A 22,350-nucleotide genomic window follows, 5' to 3' on the forward strand; every position below is an offset into this window, starting at 1 on the left:
CGTCCCCCGGTGTCCCTGCTGTAATTCTTCACACCTGACAGAGCCAGTTGGCGTTTGGTGCATCACAACTCTGGACGGCTCTGGAGAGAGAGAGAGCTGCAGTGGGGGGGGGGTGGGGGTGCGGCTAAGCTGCTGCTGATGAATGCACAAACAACAGGATTTGTGGTATTTGCGTCACCCCCCCCCCACCTCTTACATCACTTCTGTGAGTTAACCCACTGTTTTGGCAGGGTGGTGCAGGTGGGGCTGCGGTGCGTGTGTGTGTCTGTGTGTGTCTGTGCGTGTGTGTGTCTGTGTGTGTGTGTGTGTGTGTGTGTGTTGGGTGGGGCTACAGTGCAGCGGTATGCTGAGCAGATTATTCCGTTTTTCCTCCCCTCTGGCTGCAGTTAGTCGACGGGCCCTGTGGTCCTGCAGGAAGGAAGCCCGTGGGGTGACTGACACAGACGACTCTTTGTTTTCACTCCCTGCAATGTTTTCTCACCCCCTGCCCCCCCACCCTGAGCCCTCTGGGCCTCCATCATCACTCATCCTCTGTCTCCAGGCTGGTTATTACAGAATCACCTGTTTTTCTCTCTGGCTACAAACCACACGACAAGGTTTTTTTTGTTTGAAAACGCACAAAAACACGTAGTTGTACAGATGAACAAACCCGTCGGCACTGCAGGTGTGAAAGTGTTGAGACTCTGTCGACGCCAGACGTCAGACCGGGAGAGGAAGTGAGTCATATGAATAAAGTATAAGTGGATCAGTGGTTGAGGATTAACTTCTTCGTTGAAAGAGTCGAGTTTTGTTTCTTTTCTTTTCTGTGGCTGCTCCCGTTTCTTATCACATGGTGTTACACAACAGACACACACACACACACACACACACACACACACACACACACACACACACATTAACACACATTCAAAATAATAAGTCAGTTGTTGAGCAGATCAGACAACACACACAGCATCTCTTACATCTGCTTCAGTCGCACTTGTCGGCCTGCACTTGAGGTTGATGGCCAATGAGATATTGAGTGTGTTTGTGTGTGTGTGTGCGTGTGTGCATGACCCAGAGAGTTTGTCGAACACCGTGGAGGGGGCAGGCAGGGGGGGGGGGGGGGGAAAGCGTTCCAGTGGGTCCAAAAGCTAAATCGGGGCCAGGCCACTCCCTGCCTCACTCAGCCGCTTCAGACCAGTTTCTAATGAGGCTGAACAACTGTCATCCCACCTCGTTCCCACTGCTCCACGTTCATATCTTTTTACCTGTTTTTCTACCATCATGCTTCTTGGTGTTTATTTAACAATGACAATATTTGATCAGCTGGTTTATCAGAACCCTGAGATGAAAACTTCCATTGTCTGACACTGACCTGTTGGGAATTGTGCCGTCAGGTTGTCTGAATCATAAACTGGGTCAACAGCCGTGTGGGTGAAAACCGAGCATCTCAACACTCACTGCACACGAACTGCACTGTTGTGTGCGCAGGTTTGTTTGTTCGGGAGTTCAGTGACACAAACGTGGTTCTGTGTTCGCAGCTGTACAGTTTGCAGACAGTGGATTCTTCAGTTGTGTTACCGAAGTCTGACCTGACTTCAGATTCACGAATCCTGGAACCTGCCTGTGCAGTGTGTCCATTTGGAAACCAACCAGCTCTCTGCAGTCCTGGGCTCCCTCCTTCTACCTTCTACTCCTGCTCTTCATCCCTCTCTCCTCACCCTCCACCTCCACTACTCCCCCCCCCCCCCCCCCCCCCCCCCCCCCCCCCCCCCCCCCAACCCTGTTTCTTGCTCCACTGGCCCTTTTCCGCAGGACGGGGGAACCAGGTAACACGACAGTCCTGTTTCTGCTCTGTTTGCCAAGAGCATCTCTGCCACCAGACACAAACAAGAGTGACAGGGATGGAGCCATAACCTTCATCGATCCATCCATCTGCACACTCCCCCGCTCGCTCCCTCTCTTTACTTCTCCTTTTCCCTCTCCTCTCCTCTCTCTCTCCCTCTTCCCTGCGCGTGCACACTGACCTACTTTCCCCTCGTCCTGTTTTTGCAAGCTCCGGTGCAGCAGCCGCTCGAGTCAAATCAGGAAAACGGGGGACGCAGCAAATTGCCACCGGACACTTTCCGCAGTTCCTCGCAGGGGCAGTGTCACCTTGGTGCGATCCCATGGGTGTTGAGTCGGGGGGGGGGGGCTGGTGTGAGGAGTTCCCTGTTTGCTGAACAACTAAGGAAAAGTCAAAATGGTGTGTGGACAGCAGTGTGTGTGTGTGTGTGCGTGCGTGCGTGTGTGTGACTGAGAGCATTGTGAAGGGCATTGATGTGTCAGCCTCAAAGAGCTGCTTTGTTTGCAGTCTTGGATCAAGTTAGAGCACTGGGTCAACCCCCCCCACCTCACCGCAGTCCACCCCCCCCACCGCTCCTCCCTTTGCCCTTTATGTTGTTATGAACATGACCCCATTTCTACTTTACAAGAAGGAACGGGAAAACAATGATTTGAGTGTCATAAGTGATTACTGCTTAACTGATCTTGTTTTAGGGGCCTGTTGTGTAATAAATCCATTAATATCTCTCATTGTATTCATTGTTTTCATTCTGTGATGCACAAGCACTGTTATGTCTCGCAATTAAAGGAATAAGATGTTTATATAAATGACCTGATGTCATCTATCTGTCCAACTTTATTCATAAACAAGCTGCATTCTCTCCCTGATCTCTGGCACCGGGCAGCCTCTGTGTCTGGACTTGGATTTGATAACACAGCAGCCTTTTATTTGTCGGTACAAAGAATGCGCTGGCTCCTGTTCAGGAGGTCGACAGGACAGTTGAGCTGCAGCCGTCAGGGGCTCAGACCGGCTCTGCCCCGGCTTTGTCCTGCACATCACGCAGCGCTGACGCCCTCACTTCAGCTACTCGCCGTTTAGTCCGGCTTGAGTTGCCCCTCTGCAATAAACATGCAGGATTTCACTGGGGTTGCTGGTCCTACGCCAGTGTGTCTCTGCAGAATGAGGTCATGTCCCAGCTTTTTTTTTTTATTCATCTTGATGTTCACTCAAGATGTGGGGTGTGTCAAAAGAGAGGTTTACACGCGAGTCTCTAACACAGGGGCTGTTATACGTAGTGTAAACCTGAACGAGCGTTTCCAGGTAACGCCAATGCAACGTTCATTTCGCACAAAGCTGGTGTGTGTGTGTTAGAAGTCGGCCAGTTGTTGCGTCAGACGAGCTTCGCCGGCCCCAGCGGGCAAAGTGTGTCAGTGTGTCAGTCCTCTCCTCTCGTCGCAGATTCGCCGCTGATGCCTCAAAGAATGAGTCGCTCATGGGGACATGTGAGATCTGTGCACAATAGGAACAGGGCGTGTCGGTCGAGCTTCACCTGCGTCCTTATCAAAAAATCTAAAGGTCACAAATGTGTGAAGCTCAAAGAATTGGAAGCCTTCTTGAATATTTATGTGAAAGGTTTAAAAAAAATGTTTGAATGAAAGATAGAATGTAGGTATGTGTGGTTTGAATAAACTAGGGCAACGCAGCATTCGTTAGATTGCTGAGGGTGATTCATTCTCTCATGTTGATCAGTGGGTAATGGATTATCTAACTAGTTTCTAGTTCATCATCACATTGACGGGATGACGAGACGACGCTGCCTCGAGGCTGATTGCTCTGCTGACACTCGGCGCTGCTTCAAACCAAAGAGCCCGAGGCTGCAGCCGCAACACGGCGAGTTCCGAGTTTTGCAGCCGCTTAAATGGAAGAAGTTTGGAAACAATGATGTAGATTCATCAAGCTCCTATCATGAACTCGATTCTTACTGAACCTGTTGTCTAGTTAAATTCTGCATTTTTACGATAATACAGCTTTATGGCTTTATCCTTGCACAAAATGAAATAACGTCTCAGTTGAGTGTGAGTCTGCTTTGTGGGCTGCAGACGTGTGTGTGTGTGTGTTTGTGTTTCATTGTGCTGCATCACACTGGTGAAAAGAACAGAGGGAAAACAGGCTCTTGTCATGATATGTTGAAAGGTCAACAATCTTCTTTTTTATTTTTGTTTTTCAGATCTTGAAATGCTCCCATCTTCCACAGTGAACATTAGTGTCTTTACATACATGTCAAAAGGAAGCGATGGTAATGACCAACCAGACCAACCACCATCTCTAAACACCACACTAACCTTGTTTGATTCATTTTTTTTCTCTCCTCGCCGTTTTTTCATAGAACCATCAGCAAAACCACAAACATTACTGATTAATACACACTGAAAGAAGGGGGGGGGGGAGGGGAGGAGGAATGAGGCAAATACATGTCATCACAGTCGATAGGAGGAAAGACACCAGATAGAAAACAGAACAACACCTCGATGAAAAAAGAGGATATAAAACCAATGAAATAAACATTACAGTTGTTCGAGGGTGAGGGAACTTTACATTTATACACAAGCACCAAAAAGCCAAACGTGGTACATAGACTTTTTTCTTTTTTTTTTTAAACTAGGGATGAATCAACTCTGAAATGAGTAATGGAGGCACAGGGGGGAAACGAGGGGAGTCTCCACCAATCACAGCTCCGGTTATTTTAAGGGGGTTAGAAACGTTTGGTATTTCGTTGGTACTTCTATTTCTCAATAACTTCATTATCTGGGGTCGTGTGTGAGCGGCGAGGGTTTGGGTCAAACTACAACAACCTCATGTCTCTGTTTGTGAATGTACAGTAGGTTTTGGAAGGTTTTTTTAAAAAGAGGAACTCGCTCAGAACTCAGTGAACCATCGTTTACACGTTCACACAGATTTGACTAAACCCCCCCCACCACCACCACCACCACCCCCGAGCATCCCGTGCCCACGTTACAGTTCGTACTGGAGGCTGCAGTTTGTGCTGCGTCTGAAAAGGTCTGTACACGTTCTCCCTCTATGTTCCTGTGGGCTTTTCTACAGTGAGACGGGAGAAGAGGGAAATAAATACACGGGGCCAGTAAATGGTAACAACAAGAAGATATGGTTGATGAAGCTCAAATAAACTCAAGGCTCAGAGCCTGCAGCTGGTGAATTCCACCGAATATTTAAAGGCTGGTTAAAGGTTAAGAAATCCAAACATTTTAACGAGGCCTCGGCCTCAGGAAACAACATGTTCTCCATTCAGTGCTGTTGGCGCTCCAGACTGGACGGCCATTTCTGTGTAAACAGGGCATTAACGAATGATTAATGCTAAAGCTTGACAATCAAGAGGCATCTTTAATTTGAACGGCTCCTGTAGCGACAGCAGACGTGTGGCTGTTCACTGATTCTCATTAGGATGGTCACTTTCAAAAACCTCCTATTGTGCCACTGCAGGTCTGTCGTGTTTTTGTTGGATTTGTATTCAAATTTCTTTTTGTAAAATATATATTTATAATAGATACATATATTCATATATCACAGTAATATACAAACCAAGTGCTTAAAAAATAAAGGCGAAGGCGATCTTTCGTGACAGAATGGAGATGGTTGGGGAAAGGGTTGGTAGAGGTAGGGTCCGGGAGGAGGTGTGGAACTTAAAGTTTGTAGTGTTGGTGCTTCTTTGGTCGAGGGGATGTCCCCAGTGTACGTTTGCATTGCATTGTGTTTAAGGCAGATGCCATACATGTGTATGTTTGTCTACAGTCAGGTATGTACCGGATTCATAGCACTGATAAAGCTCAAAACGTTGCTTTCCCACATTCTTGTTGGTAATTGATTGAAATGTGCTTTTGCTGATGTTTTCTACTAATGACAAAAGTAGAAAAGCAGGAAGTTCCATTCCTCCTCTCGTCGCTTAAACAAAAGTGCTCTTGTAAGTATGGAGAGGATGTAAGAAATGACAAATCTGTACAATATATACAAATATATTACAGCCCTACGAGATGTCCAGCCTATTTGGTGACGTCGGGGTTTAGGAAAGTGGAAAAAGCCCAGCTTCTTGTCCCAGGGGCTCGAGGAGGGGGTTTGATTAAAGGGCAAAGGCATGATGGCAGGGTAATTCCTCGAGAGGAAATTCTGTCTTTTGTGACGAGTCTAAAAGTCAGTGTCCCTTAATCTCGTCTCTTGTTTCGTCGTCCACTCGCCTCCTTTGTCCCGCTCTCCTTCTCCCCCGCCTGCTTACAGACGCCACCTGCGCTCTCTCGCGTAATGTCCTGTGGTGTAGTGAGGGAGAAGTAGGGATGCTGGGGCAGGGGAGGTGGCGTGGCAGAGGGAGGCGTGGTCGGGGACTCCTGGCCAGAGCAGTGTCCGCTCCCGGTGCTCATCGCCCGGTGTTTGAGTCTGAGTTTGTGGGGCAGCGCCGTGCCCTTCACCTCCCCGTGCGGATCCCGGCCCTGGGCCTGAGAGCAGCCATGGGAGGATGGCAAAGGTGAGGCAGGCCGGTGGAGGCTGGTAAGGTGTTGGTTGTGGTAGCTGCCCGTGTCTGAGCAGGATGAGGAGGGGGACTCGTCGTCATCCGTGGAGGCCTCTTTGTCAGAGCTGCGGGGATCTCCATCACTGGATGAAGTGTCCTTGCTGGAGGGGCCTTGGTAGTAGGCCTCATCCCTGGGCCCACCTTCGTAGGTGAGCACAGGCGGCTCCTCGTCCTGGGCACTGAGGTATGAATTTTGAGGCTGCTGGAGATGGTGGTACAGGTGGGATTGGTTGACCCCCTCGATGTGTTGGTGGAGGAGCTCGGCAGACGAATCGCTCTCCTGCTGGTGCTGCTGGGGAAGTTGGCAAACTCGATACATCTGTCTCTCTGCAGCCTCGTTGCGGCTGTCTGAGAACTCGTATGAAGGGGAGTCCAATGTCTTCCTCTCGAGCTGCTTCGTCACTTCTGCCAGGGTCTCTGTGGAGCTCTGGGGCAGTCGACTGACAAACCCCGGGCTGCTGCTCTGCTTCTGCGCTGGCAGCACATCAGTGTCCACAGGGTAGGAGGCGCTGCTGGAGCCGTACAGGATGACGCTCCTCTGGGCAGCAGGCGGGTGAGGGGCGGCCTGGCTCACAGTGCTGATGGCAGCAACAGGCTCCTGCTGCTGAAGGTGCTGCTGTTGGCTGTGATACGCAGCCTCCAGCTCCTGAGAATGCTGCTGGATCTGGTGGTGAGTGGGTACAGAGGCCAGGCCGCGGTGGATGTTGAACATGATCTGGGTTGTGGTGCCATTGGCAATGTCCATCTCCAGCCTGTCCCCTTCCTGTTTGATCTCGAAGGGGAGCGGCTCGGGGCTGTCCCTGGAGGAGCTGTCGGACATGTCGGACAGGGATCCACGTGGGGAGTATTTCACCAGCTGCCTGTGGCTCTCACTGCGCCCTGACTGCTCTGTTTCGGAGGAATCTGACGTCATCATCATCTGAGAGCCGCTGGAGTAACCACTGGAGTAGTACTGATTAGAGGAGGAGGAGGATGAGCCTCCGGTTCCTGTGTTGTTGCCCCCACCGATCTGCTGGCTCTTCTCAATATACGAGGCTGTGCTTATGATGCCAAAGCGCAGCTTCAACTGGAGCAGTTCTGTCTTGAGCCGCACATTCTCATCGTTCAGTGCAATGACACGGTTCTCCAAAACCATATCATTGAGACGCCGCTTCTCCCTGGAGCGCTTGGCCGCCTCATTGTTCTTGCGACGTTTCTCCCAGTAGGAGGCGTCCTTCTTCTCGTCAGAAATGAACTCACGCTTTCGCCTGCAGCTCATGCTGGATTTGGGTTTTATATGGCGCCCGAGGCGAGATGGAGATTCAGAGGGAAGTGAATCCTCATAACCACTGAAGGTGTCAAGGCAGTTGAGGTTCTCCGCTGAGTTCTTGAGTGCTGAAGTCAGATTTTCCATTCTTGTCTTGTGGTAACCAGTTTGAACTGGTGCTTCAGCGACGGAAACAAGAACCAGTTTGGTCCAAAAGTTCTTGATCAGTTTAGTGAAGTTAGGACTGGAGGGGAGTCAGTGTCCTGCGGAGCGTCGCTCTCGGTCTCGAACACCGTGCTCGTCTCTCCTCTCTTAGCAGTTGATTGTAAGATGAAAGGCTGCAGAGACACAAACAGAAAGAAGAGATCATGTTAATTTATGTGAACCGCTGCTGCTCCATGATGCTTTAACAACTACGTCTTTTCAGTCGTTTCTGCTAATGCTGTTTTTCTTTCAACATGGGGACTGATCAAAGACACATTTCCACAGTTCCGGTGCTGATTTGTCATGTCTGGCTTTTACTGACTGCGTCGCTCCTGGCAACCAATGAATGATCACTAGACCTCCCCGTCTGACCTTTTGGCCCCCCTATTGATCTGCTCTGTCTGCAGCCTGCGACCCCCGACCCCCAGCCTGGCATGTTGACTTTTCTGATGTAACGTGAGCACAGAGTTCACAGAGTAGGAAACGTCTCCGTATAATATTTAAAACATGGCACCACAGACATTTCGTTAGTCACAAAGATGCTGAATGCACAAAGAGAGCGTATAGGAATCAGCCCCTTGGGTTTTCGCCAGATGCGTATTTGGACCAGACCAGACACAGGGTGAGTCAGATGCTCGGCTGGTGGGACTCAGGAAAACCTCAATGAGGGAAAGCACATCCAGAAACTGTGCAACCCCCATGTGTCCATCCCCAGAGGAATGCGGCAGCATTCTTCGCCAAAATAACCCAGCGCCGAAATCAATGATGCAGAGTGAGCAGATAAGCAGACAAAGGCAGCAGCCAGAGCAGGTCAAGGATAAAGAAGCTGAGACTGATGCTAGAGATTTGGAGGTGTGGGGGGAGGTGGGGAGGTGGGGCACTGACAAATATAGGTCAAGGGCCCCTGGAAAGAAAGGAGGCGGGACGTGGGGCAAGAACAACACGGGCTGATAACATTTGGGTAAAACGCGAGGGTGGTTGCACAATCTCATAACTATAAGGGTAAAAGCAGCAGGGGGCGCTGTATAATGATCTGAACAGGTGTGCTTTCAGTTTGCTGTTATTGGAGCATAACACCAATGACTGATTGTTTAGCGAGACGCTGCCATAGCCGCGAGCGAAGTTTTAAAGAAATCAATAAAAGTCTTTGTCACGAATGACGACAAGAGCAGATGTAATACATTTGGAAGACGTTACAGAAAATGTTGAATTGCCTCTGGTCAAATATCACGAGGTTCAATCTTATTAGAGAAATAATTAGTATAAAGACGAACAGTAGATCCCATTCATTCAACCAGTGCAAGTAAATGTGTGTTGGGGATAAACTGCATGAGCAGCATTATATTGTAATGAAATATAGTTTGTAATATCGTAATCTGGGAAGATGTAAACATTGGTTCTACTCTGCTCTTCTCCAGGATCTGACTCCGTTACATAACGAAACAGACGTATCCTTAAAGTGAATATGGATTCCTGCCCAGATTCTGGGAAAATAATTAAATCAAATTTGAATCTAAGATCTCCACTACATTGCCACCATCTTGTTTTGAGAACCAGGTGCATCTGTCTGAATTTCCTCCTCTGCTCGGCTGAATGGTTTTTAGTTTGAGACAGAGAAAGAACGAGGGACTGGGACACTTTTCTCTCATCGTGTCCCACTGACCCAGAAACTGTGGACCGACTGCTCTCTGTAAACACAAGTCTCGCTGCCTCCTACTGTACGGCTCGCTGGAATATAGGTCAGCCCGAGCTGCGAGGAGGTGAGGCAGCGAGGGAGAGACACACAAAAAGAGACGGGATCACAAAAAAAGAAGAAGGAATGAGGCGTGGAAAAATTAGAGCATTGTCTAAATATAGATGGAGGTGAGAGCAAGTGGAGCGGAGACAAAGGAAAGGGAGGGAATCGATGAGGGAGAGTTAAAACAAAGAAAGGGATGGAGATGAGATTACACTGTAGAGGGGGGGGGGGGCAGTGGCGATTGCGACAATGTTGGTGTTGCATCAATAGAAGGAATGTGTCGCCCCTAGCAACAAAAAGGGGCAAATAGAGGAGGCAGCCAGTCGTGTCAGACGTTCTGTGAACCGCTGGGTCGACATGGCCGAAGGCGGATTGGTGACAAAACAAGGTTCTGTAACAAAAGCAGCGTGATCGACGTCAGCCAAATGCGCATGTTGCACATCTCTCCTGCAGCCGGGACGAGCGAGACACATGAGGAGCAGACTCTGGTGTTTAATTAACCCACAGCTTTTGGCTCTGCCTCCCCCCCCCCCGCCCCCTGGCTGCTCAACCATGTGAATGAGCCAGAATCACACACATCCACAGGGTGTTGTGATTCTCCTCTCACAGCATCGGGCTGTTGTAATTCTTCTCACTCAATCCTCTTTGTCAGTGGAAAACGACAATAGATCCACGTTGTCCTCAGATGATTAGAGCCACAGCAGCAGAAAACGCAGGGGAATCGATGGCGGCTGAGCAAAGACGGGGTTACGATGCAGACCCGCTGTCCAGCCCGGACACAGGAACACACATGCCAACCTGCCCTTGCGTTGCAGCCCCGCTCCTCCGCGCACTTTGCCTTGACCTAGATTACTCTTTCAGGTCTATCGTGTATTCTTCACGTGCCATCACTAGGCCTCTGTGGCACTTGTGGAATGATAGCAACGTAAAGGAATCCAACTTGCACTCGCTCACACGACCGCAAGAGTCTAAATGTGGCAGCGAGCTCTGGAAACAGTGGACTGGGTTCAAACCCGCTGCACGTGTTTTCTGTGGAGCATTTTCAGGAAATGGGAGCAGGTCTGAAATAAATGAGGAGGGGCTGGCTTCAGAGAAAAAGGGGAATGATGAAACTGTTGACCCCCCCACCCCACCCCACCTCTCCTCCACCTCTTGGGAAGAATGCAATGTTTGGCACATGGTGCAGGGTCTGGGGGTCATGGGTGGGGTCTGCTTGAAATCCAAATGGGGACTGACTATCTTCTCAAGAAAGAGAGGTAGAATCAAGGAAGAGAAGGAGGGGGGGGGGGGTGCACATGCCTACAAGGCGGAGTCCTATCCGAGCGAGATCCCTGTTCCACGAACACTCATATCAGCCCCTCTTTCTGGAAAAGGGAAAAGAGGCCGAGTGACTCAGTCCATGTGTTGCTCCAGTCACATGCTCTGCCTTGGCCTGCTAAACGCTGTAATTCTCCTCTGCTGGCTCCAGACCACAGCGCAATAACAAAGCCCGGCCCTCATCTTTCCTCCTCTTACATGTGCCAGGAAACCCCGAGAAAGTAAAAGAGGCCACATAAGTGGGACAGGATGGAAACGGCTCCGTGACTCTGACCATGAACTCCTGGTTTTTATTTTCGTAGAGCCGGACTCAGCCCGGGGGCTTCAATCAGGGGCTCAGATAACCACAGAGCAGTTGTCTCCACAGTCCACAGCAGTGATGCAATCCTCTGCTAATGACTTCTGAGAGGTTGTGTTTGCTCCCTTTTATTTACTGTTGTTTTATTCAATCTGGATCTTATTGTTCTGCCTCAGTGTCTTTGTTATGGCGGGGTGAGGATTTATTTTGGTGGAGTTTTGATTCCACCTCCCCGGCCTCGTCCCCCCCCCCCCCACCGGGCTAATGTGACCTACATTCATCGCTGGCACAGAGACCCAGTGTGCGCGCCAGCCAATTGGCGGCGGCCCTTCCGCAGCAGAGCGCAGAGCTGCACGGCCCCAGACGACGGGTTTCCGCCGGTTGCATAATCTGCCCCTTCTTTAATCCATTTTCATTATCTAATTCAGTTATTATGCAACCTCCATAACCTCTCCAGCGCGGCCTATAGGTTGTGTAGACGCGGCGTGCGCAACTCGTACAATGCGTAAAGACGCTGCCAGTCATGTCCTCTGAGCAGAGACACACTGTCCGGACTCTGTCACAACACGATATGAAATATGTTCACGCTGCTGCTGCGTGTGTGTGTGAATACTGTGAATATACACTGTTATTGCACGTGATGCATTAAAACGTGCCATTAAAGGAAAGCTGCGGGAGAGGGAGACGGGGGCGAGCCACGTGCAGCGCGTAAAGCACAAAAGCCGGTGATGAGAATAAAGACAGGAGGAGTTTTCTATTCCAAAAACAGTGAAATATCACATAAAACCCACAAAGTGAATCTAAGTTATGTCACTGAGCCACAGACTGCAGACATGGAACAACCCCTCAAGTTCAATTACAGACCATAATGTTAGATTCTGTCTTTGTGTAAAACCACTGGACACGGAATCACGCATCATTCACATAGCGACACATCGAGAGATTCACGTTACCCCGCGTGCCTCCTTTGTTGCCCTGTCTAACAAATCGTCTTCATGCATATTTAATCGGAGCCTCAGTCATCCGAGGAGACTGCGTGGATCCGACTGTGCCACGGAATTCACCCACTGTCTCAGAAAAGATCAAATCCCGCGTCCTCGTGCCCCAGTGGCAGCAGGACGTTCAGAATCTAGGTTCCAAGGCTGCGAACAGTCCCGCGAACTCTCACTAGATCACATCTGACCCGCATCTGATCCAGATGTTCTGATCCGCGCCTCACCTCCTTCACCGGAGCGCGTCGACTCCACCAGTCTCCATCCTCTCTGCTTGTGGCTCCGTCTATAGTCCGAGATTCACACCCGCACACACGCACGCACACACAGACACTGACCGTCCACACGCAGCCACGGGACGGATGATGCTGCCTCGGTCGCTGCTGGCGGCTCTGTGCGCTCCGGCTCGCGTTGTGCTCCTTCACACTGCGCGGCTGCGAACGGGTTAAAGCCTGAGGGCTGCACAGCCGCGTTAACCTTTACCGAGAGCTGCTACACGTGACACGCACAAGTGTGTCCTCGGAGTTTGCATGGGATTTTTCCACTTGTCTGCATGGACTAGCCTACTAACCCCCCAAACCGGAGCCAAGCAGGAGTGAGTCACCGTCTGGAGCCTCTGCAACACCGACACACACCGAACTGACTCTGAACAGCACCGGGGACATTGTCTTTAGCTTTAAAGAGGAATAATAATAATAACGTCAATTGCCAAAAATAAAAACAGGACATTTACCTGCAGGACACTTGATTTAAAAAAAATATATATATATACCAATTCTACTGCTAATAATTATTACGTAATATTAATATTAATGCTCATATTATTAATACTATTGATACCACAACACCTAATAATAGAAACAGCACAAATACCTGCACACTTGATTTGTGTAATAATAAAATCAGCACATATTCTGGCAGCAAATATTTTTGTAATAATATACTACAACTACTACTACTACTACTACTACTACTAGTAGTAGTACTAATGATATTACAACTACAAATAATAGAAACAGCACACATACCTGCACACTAGTGTAATAATAATAATGATAATAATAATAATAATAATAGTCACATATACCTGTACTCTTTCTTTATGTCAGGCTGCATTAAGCAGGTGCGTAAGAACCGACCCTGGGACGAAGGGGCCCCACAAGTGGCCCCGAGCAGCCGCACAACAACCTGTGATGTAAAACCTGAGAGTTACGCGCACCATCCTCCAGCGGCGCGGATGTGTTGACCCAGCCTCATTACAACCATGGCACCGCTCCAACGCACATCCACATTCGCCTCCGTGCGTTTCCACCGCACCTCTTTATTCTAAAGGAATCCCATAACCTCTGGCTTAGCCCCCCCCCCCCCCCCCCCCCCAACACACACACACACACACACACACACACACACACACACACTCTCACAGACCCACCACGATGCGGCTGAAGACGCAGCTTCGCTTTGACATTGAGAACAACGCACCAAAACAAACCCTCATGGCGCAGGAGCGTACCCAAACACGCACCAACAAAAACATGTTCCTAAGAGCGTGCGTCTTCTAGACGTGACCGAGCATCGAACATGAAGGTACTGACGCAGTTATTTCAAATAACAACAACACGAACTCACCTCTTTGCCTCAGGATCCACAGAAGTGTCCGGACGGTCGAGTCCAACAAATCCGCGATGTGCACCGGCCGCTGCCTTCACTCTCTCTCTCTCTCTCTCTCTCTCTCTCTCTCTCTCTCTCTCTCACGCACACGCTCCAAACGCCAGTCGTGCAGGTTTATGCGAGTGTGGACTCGGTGCCGCGTGTTTCCAGTGCGCGCCTCATGTCATGTTTGCTCCTATTCCTCCCTCTGCGTTTCCTTTTCCTCTCCTTCGCTCTCCGAGTCTCTAAATCTATGTTAGTAGGTCAGTTGTTGCATAACAGGACGCTTTGGGTGCCTCGTCACGTTTTTTGTTTCTCTCTCGGCTTTGCCCCCTCCCTCTCTCTCTCTCTCTCTCCCTCTCTCTCTATCTCTCTCTCTCTCACTCTCTCCCTCTCTCTCCCTCCTCGCCTTCAAATCCTGTTGCAGGAGGGGAGATGCAGGGGGAGGAGAGCAGGCCTGAAGGGGGGAGGGACCACAGCCCCAGAGCCAGTCTCAGTCACATCAAGGCCATTGATAACCATGAAAAGGTTACAGCATGAAAAACATGAAAACAGATAAGAGAAGTGGGGAAAACACAGAAACCGGCCGATAGCTGACAAACAGAAAGAGAATCTGTGTTTTTTCTCGGCTGCAGCTGTGAACCAGCGCCGACTTCATCCAAAACAAGCACATGTGACCTTCTGTGTGAAATCCAGCTGTTCCATGTGTGTTTCCTTTGGCCTCGCGACGGAGGAACGAGTTTCAGGGAAACCCTCGTTTGCTTCTGAACCAAGAGTCGGATTAGACGAACCTGCTCATCTCTCTCATCTGGAGGTGGATGAGCCGTCAGGTAGCTCAGCTTAGCGTGAGGAGGAAACCTCAGCGTGAGGAGGAACAAAATCCACCTTCCACTTCCTGAACCTCACATTAAATCCACCTGCTGCTACTGATGCTGTTGCCCATCACTTATAATCCACTTGTGATGTGGGGACAAAGAAAACTGGAAGGTTCATGAAATGGTTTATCTTCGTGGATTTAAAAATCTTCTGCACCTTAATGTTTTCGGCTCAATAGTGTTGGAATTCAGCAGATTGTGCAACTGAGGTTCATGTTTGGATTCATTTTGATCACGAGCAGGAATGTGTGTGAGTCACGGCGGCAGGACGGAGCACGGAGGAGATTCACTGACTGTCGAATGTTTGTCTCTCACGCTGGCGTGCAGGGAACTACATCAGAGAGAGGCTCGCCATAGGAGGGCGTAGAAAATGGATTTGGACGAGATCTTTCTGCTTCTTGACTATTTCTAAAAAGTTTTTCTACGCAGGGCCGGGGTCTCTGTGTGGAGTTTGCATGTTCTGCCCACGTCTGAGTTAGTGGTTGTGTCTGTATCTTGTTCCTTAAAGAACAAACAGTGCAGATGATAGATGGATGCAGTTTCCCACCTGCTCCCCTTTTAGCCGCAGACAGCAGAACATGCACATCCAGTGTCAGATCTGTAGATAACATCCACTGTGCAGTTGTAACAGTCACTGGAGCGTCTCCACGTGTCAGATACTCATCTCCCGGCCTCCTGCTCCCGGCTCAGCAGTGGTCCCGCTCTGCTCAGTGTCTCAGCAGACGTACGACACAGAGCATCTTTCAACAGGAAGACAACACGGCCTGAACCGACGCCTCCGAGGCCGAGCTCCGCTGCCGACGGGTTCTCTGTGTCCGTTTCCTCTTCAAGGCTGTTCTGTCTTTTCCAGGAGAGAAACCGTGTGTGGAAGGAAAATCTGCTCCATTGTTTTTTCCAGCTTGTTCCACATTTCAGCTCGTCACAGTAACGCTGGTGTTTGTGCTGCGGAGCTGAGTCATTAACTGTCTTTGTGTTGTTTTGTCCTTGAAGGTTGTTGACGACTTTTCACATTTGCTTCTTTAGATTTTTTTTATTCAGTCATCATCACACATTACATAACACGTACAACGAACTTAGAAACTTTATACAACTGAAGGCAGAAGCATAAAAATACAATAATTTTCAAAACAAAAGCACATCACACATTTTTCTAAAGCCAATAGAGATGCATCTCCTTATATATATATATTTCAGTAATTATTATTAGCCATTGATACAAGGTAGGGTTATATTTTGTAGTAAGATTATTTAATTTATAGTCATTTAGAACTCAACAGTTGTTCTGGAAGTAAAAAATCCCTTAAATTTCTGAATAAAGATTTTGCTTATCAGCCATAATATTTTAACCATCCAAGGTAGACTCACCACAAGTCAGGAGATAGTGCAACAATGTTTTATTCAGAAGATAAATGTGTTTTATTCACAGTGTCAAACAGAAATACTCCACTACCCACAATCCTCAGGTGTAAAAGTGACGTCTCTGATTGGTGGAGCTCGTTGTTACTATGGAAATGTTCAAAACGCCAAAATAACGTTTCCTATAATCGGGTGGTTCAGCGTTACATCACGTTCACCACAGGACAAACGTGATTTCTCTTTCTAACACGCTGTGCGGGTTTTTAATAGAGACGAGGGAAAACAGTCCAAAGGTCAAAATCATTACAACGAGGTTAAATTCACGAAGCTGGAAGTCGTGGGAAAGTAATAATTCACAAGTCGTTCCTTCACCCTTGAGATAAATATGTATCAATGGAGAAAAATGTATGAAAATTAAAGAGAAATCCATCACTGATGGAACCAGAGTCGTTTTAAAAGTGGGTGGTCTCTGTTGAGGAAGTATAAAGTATTTCCTCTTGTGTTTTCACGGTTGTTAAACTCACTTCATCACAGTTGAACTCTCTTGTTCTTCTTGATTTGATAAATATCTGGATTCTCCTCCTGCGGCTCCAGATTTTGTGGGAGTTGCTTTATTTTTAGACTCCGGTTCATTCAGAATCCACTCGACTGCGTCCTGACATCACATTCATCCGAGGGGAACCCGGAATGCGGAGCCTCTAATTTGAACTAAACGTGAACCACCATTCCTTCACATCTCTTTGTTTCCTCCTCGTAGCTGGAGGAGACGAACAGTGAAGGAGCGGAGCCATTGGCCGTGAACTTGGATCCCCCTCCCCCATAAAAACACACTCACGCACTCCTTCTGCATCACTCCCTCTCTTTTTTTTGCGCCCCATCCTTATCCCCACCCTAACCCGACGATTTCCCCCCTTCCAGCTATGTCTGCAAGCGTTCCCATGGCAACTGGCACACTGCCTGCCTAGCAACAGGCTTTATCCTTTCACTGGAGGAAAAAAGGGGGGAATGCAGTGGGGTGCGTTTTCTCTTTTTTTTTTAAAGGGTGCATGCATGTGGATGAGGCCGGTGGTGTAACAGCAGCGTGTTGCAGCAGCAGCAGCAGCTTCATTAAACCCGGCTCCCCTCTTCTCTGAGCTCTCCACCTGCAGCTCCGTGTCGCCACAGGAAGCTTCGCCTGCTCACTCAGGTCGTTTGTGCTTGAATCGGGGTTTTTACTTTTAGAATTTAATGCTAGAATCAATAGTTTTTATGCATAAGCATCTAAACATCAGGGATGAGGTGATGACAACACAGCAGAAAAATAACCACCTGGAATAATGACACATATATAACAGTGAATTTTCATTTATTCTAAATTCTATTGACCTTTTCATACTTTCTCCCAAACACACCTGCATATAAATATCTAAAATACACGTGCACACTCGTTGGAGGTGGAACCATCGTCTCCTAACTTACCTGCAGGAACAATGAAGATTTCAATGACCTGAACCATGAGTCTTATCTTGTGGTGAATGGTGAAACTGACTTTGTGGCTCCATTGATATATTTAGGGCATTGTCTCTGCTGCCCCCTGCTGACGCCAAAGCAGCATGGACATTCACAAAATCTTTTTTTAAATTATAATATTCAGCAGAACAAGAATCTTAAGACTGAATGAAACTGTGCTGTGTTGTGTTTTGTCCTCCCAGCTGTTAATTACTGCTCTCACTGTTGGTTTAGATGTTTTTTAACAGAACTTAAAAATAGATGTGAAAAGAATAGATGTGTTTTAAAACAATTCAGAGAAAGTGAATAATTTAATAAATGAATTGAATGGAATAAAATGATCTATCTGTAAAACAGTCTTAGATGTAAAAATAAATAGGATTAATAAATAAAACTCAAAGTTTGGGTCTTGACTTTGCTTTCATGACGAGAAAGAATCGTTTATGAGCAAGAGTTTGATGGATGACATGTTTTTGACGTCGGCTACAGAAAGTGACTGGTTGCTATGTTTGGTTTGGTGTCTCAGTTAATATGAGTTAATACAATGTGGACGTTCCTGAGCCGACTCTTGTTTTCTTCTCATTTAATCTGCTGCAGAGATCACGTGTTTTTGTTTATAGCTCAGCCACAGTCGGCTCCAATCACTGAAACCTCTCGTGACCTTTACGTCTCCTAAGTGTTTGGCTGCTTTTTCGTCCTGGGAAAGTTCAGAGATTCTCTGGAGTTCAAGTCTCATAAGCAGCTCTGGTCATATTCTCACTTTTAAACTCTTCAGTCTTCAGGGTCAGTCTCTGAAAAAGTTCCCATAATGCAGTTCAGTTAGTGGCAGACCCTCCTTGTCTCCTAAAATGCTGACTCTGCAACTCAAGTAAAACATATTTAAAGTTAAAATCTTTAGTCTCAAGCCGAAGCTGAGGTAACATTCATGATGTCACTTATTTTGTCTCAACTTTAAAAGTCCGTCATGATGAGAAAAGGTCAAGGAGGCCCCCCCCCCCCCAGGTTTTCCTAAAGTAATGATGAAGTCGACACCATCACATTTATTTGTTTTTAATATGAAAACGTAGAGAGACACAGAGTCATCACATTACATCATGTTACAGTGTTGCTCCTGAAATGAAACGATGCAGATTCACACAAAACAAACGTAACAAAGTTTTCTGTTAACGAACAACCGACACTTTTTAATTTCCGGGTGTTTTTACCGTCCGCTGCATGTGCCGCCAATTTGACCAAACACCACGTTGTGTTGAAAACCGGCTGCTCAGTTTCCTCTTGTATTTAATGCGTCTCCTGAATCACCTCAGCCGGTTGTGTCTCTAAATGGAGTGAGGCTGTTTGAGTTGTTGTGATGTTGTGATGCAAACAGCTTCATGTTGTGTGTTTGTAGTCGTCACAGTGTGAAAGATTGTTTTAACATTTAACACGATTACAGAAACAGTCTGAGCAACGATGATGACGTAGTTGTCGAGCTTCAGTAGTTGTTAGGCAGCAGGTTACGAGATTTATTAGAATAGAACATATGAAAACAACACATTTATTAGACTTGAGAGTTGAGTTTAATGAGTCTTTGTGAATCCAGGGTCACCTACAGTGAGACTGAAAGTCCTCAGTTGACTTTGGCCATGAGCTGCTCTGTGAACAGCTTCTTCAGCTGAGCCACCTCCTCGCTCAGAGAGTTGAGCTGAGACTTCAGGTGCGTGTTCCCCTGCGGATACGCCACCTGTGTGTGTCCTTGTGTGGTTGGAGGCTGGAGGCTGTAGCTGGCTGCTGACGGGTTGTACTGAGGGGACTGTCTCCCCCGTCGGCCCTCGTCCCCGTCCAGCTGCTGGAGCCAGGGGCCGGCGCAGTGCCCCGCTCCCGTCTCCCCTAAACTCAGTCCTTTGAGCGTGGGGCTGCGTCTGGCACAGCTGTGGTCCCCTGCGGCGTCGAACCCGTCCCCACTTCCTGTCGTCTTGAAACGCAGCTTGTGGGGCAGGTTTTTCATGGTGTCCGCATAGTCCGGCTTCCCTCCGGTGAGTGCCGCTGTGTGGTGGACTTCGGCAGGTGAGTGGTGAAGGTCGTAGCCCAGCTCCTCTGCCCTGTGTGGTGATAATTTCCCGTGATCGCTGAGCCGGTCTTCAAAGAAGATCGGGCTGCCCACGCTGGACCCACCGGGCGTAGAGAATCCAGAGTCCTCCGACATGTGACCAGCGTCCCTGGAGCCTCGGGTGCTCAGCTGGCCCGTCTGGTGGCTGCTGTGTGAGGCTGAGGAGCTGTGGTGGCCTCCGTCCCCACTGTGGAGGTGATAGTGAGGAGTCAAGGTCTGAGTGTTGTGCTGAGAAGTTGTGGTGAGGGGCATGATGGGAGCGTTGGACGGGTCTTTGACCAGGCCGAAGCGGAACTTCAGAGCCAAGAGCTCTGCCCTGAGACGAGCGTTTTCCTCCAGCAGAGCCAGAACTCGACTCTCCAGGACCATATCGTTCACACGCCGCTTCTCCCTCGAGCGCTTCGCCGCCTCGTTGTTCTTCTTCCTCTTGTCCCAGTAGCCGTCGTCCTTCTTCTCGTGGGGGATGAACTCGCGCTTGCGCCGGATGCTGGAAGAGGGGCTCTCCTTGCGTTTGATGGCAGAGCTGCGCCCCAGTAGGGAGCGGGCCAACAGGCTGCTGGAGGTCAGGATGGACACGGCTTCGTCTGTGAAGGACAGCGGCCCGGAGCGACCTTCTCCACCTCCGGCTGGACTCGCCGCTGCTGCCGGCTCCAGCGTCTGGAGCACGGCCACGTCCTGCTGCCCCCTCATGTGCTGGGACTCCTCCTCGAACATCTCAGAGCTGAATGAGCAGCTGAGGGTGTCACCGCTGTGAGGTGCTGAGCGCTCGCGTCGCTCTGTGGGAAGGAGACGATGCAGCAACAGTGCCACCTAATGACCAGAGTCAGGGAAGTGAAGGAGAAGGATTTAGTGGTTATGCAAGGACCATTACAACACAAGATTATGTAACACCATTACATCTCTCCCATAAAGAGACACTTACAAAACTCACATATGGGACAGTGTGTGTTGTAATAACAAAACCAACCAGCCCAACACACTTTTCAGGTTCTAACGTGAAGCAAACTGCAGCTTTTTAAACACGAGAAGATTCATACATTTCAGTTTCATTTTGACTCGTTCAGATCTTGACCTACATTTGTATTTAGTCTAGTTTCAGACCTTTACTTCTATTTTAAGGCTTTTCACGTTGTGTGTTAATCCCAGTTAAATGATTCCGGACTGTTTTCACTTGTTAAATGTTGAATATTAAAAGTATCGTCTCCACTCAGCATCACTTAACCTCCATTTATCTCTTACTTTCACATTCACAGTGAATCTGACCTTGTTCTCGGGGAAAGTTTCAACTTGTGTCTTGGTTTACTTTACTTATACTTTCATAAAATTAAACAACAACTTTTTTAAGCGAATGAACAGAAAGTTGAAACCTCGTCAGCCTGGATCACATCGGACCATCTGTCTAAACAACTCCCGAGGGAGCAGCTGTTATAATATAAGAGTTAAATATTAAAAGTTCTACGATGATTTGTTGAACGTTTTCCTTCATTTAGCGCCATGTTCTGAATTCGGTAAAAGTATTAAAATAGACGTACCTGTGATGAATGATGCGTGTTTCTCTGCGTCTTTACGCACGAGCCGGAGCGCGTCCCTGTGTCCTCCTCTCTGGTTCGATGGCGCACATCCACTGCGCCGTGCCTGCGTAATACCTCCGGTGTTGCGCAGCTCCACTCTGCTCCACTTGGAATGTCGCAGCTCCTATTTGTAACGTGCAGTTCAGCTCAGGACGGTGTGTGTCCCCACGTGAACCGGGTTGTGTGTGAGGGTTTCTGGGTCCGCCCTCCCTGAAGTGGACCCCCCCCCCCTTACCCCTCCCCCCTTCCCTCCGCCATCCACAGCTCGTATCAGCTTTCACAACATCAGTCATCATCTTCATCATCATCATCATCATCATCATCTGACCTCCCTCCCTCCCTCTCAGACAGGATCAACACTTGGATAATGTTGCGTCTCTGCTTCTGTCTCAGGTGTAAACAGAGTCAGACATGTTTTTATAGATGTTTATGGTCTGAAGCCTCGAGTCCTGCTGTGAAGATTCTAATTACTGAGAAGGTTACAGAACAAAAATGTGCCTGAAGGAGGTTTATTCTCCTCAGAACCTGGATGAGATGAAGCTCGATCTGATTTATGTGTGTGACACAGAGGCTTAAAGAATAAAAACAATAAAAGCGATACCATCCACATCCAGGTCCAGCAACAGAAACGTTAACAGCCGAGGAGCTGCTGTTGTAAATCTCCTAACTTTGAAATGAGGAAACAGGTCAAAAGAGATTAAATAGTAAATATAAGATAATGAAATACTGAAAGATATAAATAGGGTTAAAGGTAAATGGGGAATAAGTCAAATCATCAAAAGATTAAAAAAAAAATAGGGTATTCAAGTGAAAACAATTCAGAGAAAGCAATTAAGTAAATATTTAATACATTTTAATTAAATTAAAAGCCCGACTAAAAAGAAAGTCTGCTTCAATGACTTTACTAAATTAATGAGAATCATTGATGAATTCTGTCAATGGAAATTCAGAAAATTTGGCTCATTATAAATCGAACTAGTAGCTACTAGAGCTAATAAATCAACTGTTTGCACAACACATGGTGTCGTTTGTCTGGAGTATACGTTTTGTCCATGCACAGTTCATATACACATATGCTTAAACATGCTTAATTGTCATTTATGTATTTTCTTTGAAGGAGAAACTGCTGATTTTGCAGTTAAC

At 48.1% G+C, this 22,350-nt stretch overlaps 2 protein-coding genes across 4 annotated transcripts; both read right to left on the minus strand.

Annotated features, from left to right (window-relative positions):
- Window positions 1-5,578: 5,578 nt before the first annotated feature.
- On the minus strand, window positions 5,579-14,173 carry nfil3-2 (nuclear factor, interleukin 3 regulated, member 2). 3 transcript variants are annotated; one of them, XM_034592896.1, is made up of 3 exons: window positions 13,808-14,173; window positions 7,901-7,967; window positions 5,579-7,867 (listed from the first exon to the last, which is right to left on the minus strand). In XM_034592896.1, exon 3 carries the CDS (start codon window positions 7,774-7,776, stop codon window positions 6,022-6,024), a length of 1,755 nt encoding a protein of 584 aa, XP_034448787.1. In that variant the 5' UTR covers window positions 7,777-7,867; window positions 7,901-7,967; window positions 13,808-14,173; the 3' UTR covers window positions 5,579-6,021. The 3 variants fall into 3 exon arrangements, with proteins under 3 accessions (XP_034448787.1, XP_034448789.1, XP_034448788.1); XM_034592898.1 differs by having other exon boundaries at window positions 5,579-6,810; window positions 6,844-7,967; window positions 13,808-14,172; XM_034592897.1 differs by lacking the exon at window positions 13,808-14,173 and adding an exon at window positions 12,406-12,736 and having other exon boundaries at window positions 5,579-7,967.
- A 4,497-nt stretch (window positions 14,174-18,670) lies between these two features.
- On the minus strand, window positions 18,671-21,404 carry nfil3-6 (nuclear factor, interleukin 3 regulated, member 6). The gene is made up of 2 exons (XM_034592899.1): window positions 21,169-21,404; window positions 18,671-20,446 (listed from the first exon to the last, which is right to left on the minus strand). Exon 2 carries the CDS (start codon window positions 20,348-20,350, stop codon window positions 19,157-19,159), a length of 1,194 nt encoding a protein of 397 aa, XP_034448790.1. The 5' UTR covers window positions 20,351-20,446; window positions 21,169-21,404; the 3' UTR covers window positions 18,671-19,156.
- Between the last annotated feature and the right edge of the window lie 946 nt (window positions 21,405-22,350).

Source organism: Hippoglossus hippoglossus, chromosome 8, assembly GCF_009819705.1.
Source record: "Hippoglossus hippoglossus isolate fHipHip1 chromosome 8, fHipHip1.pri, whole genome shotgun sequence".
Taxonomy (NCBI): domain Eukaryota; kingdom Metazoa; phylum Chordata; class Actinopteri; order Pleuronectiformes; family Pleuronectidae; genus Hippoglossus; species Hippoglossus hippoglossus.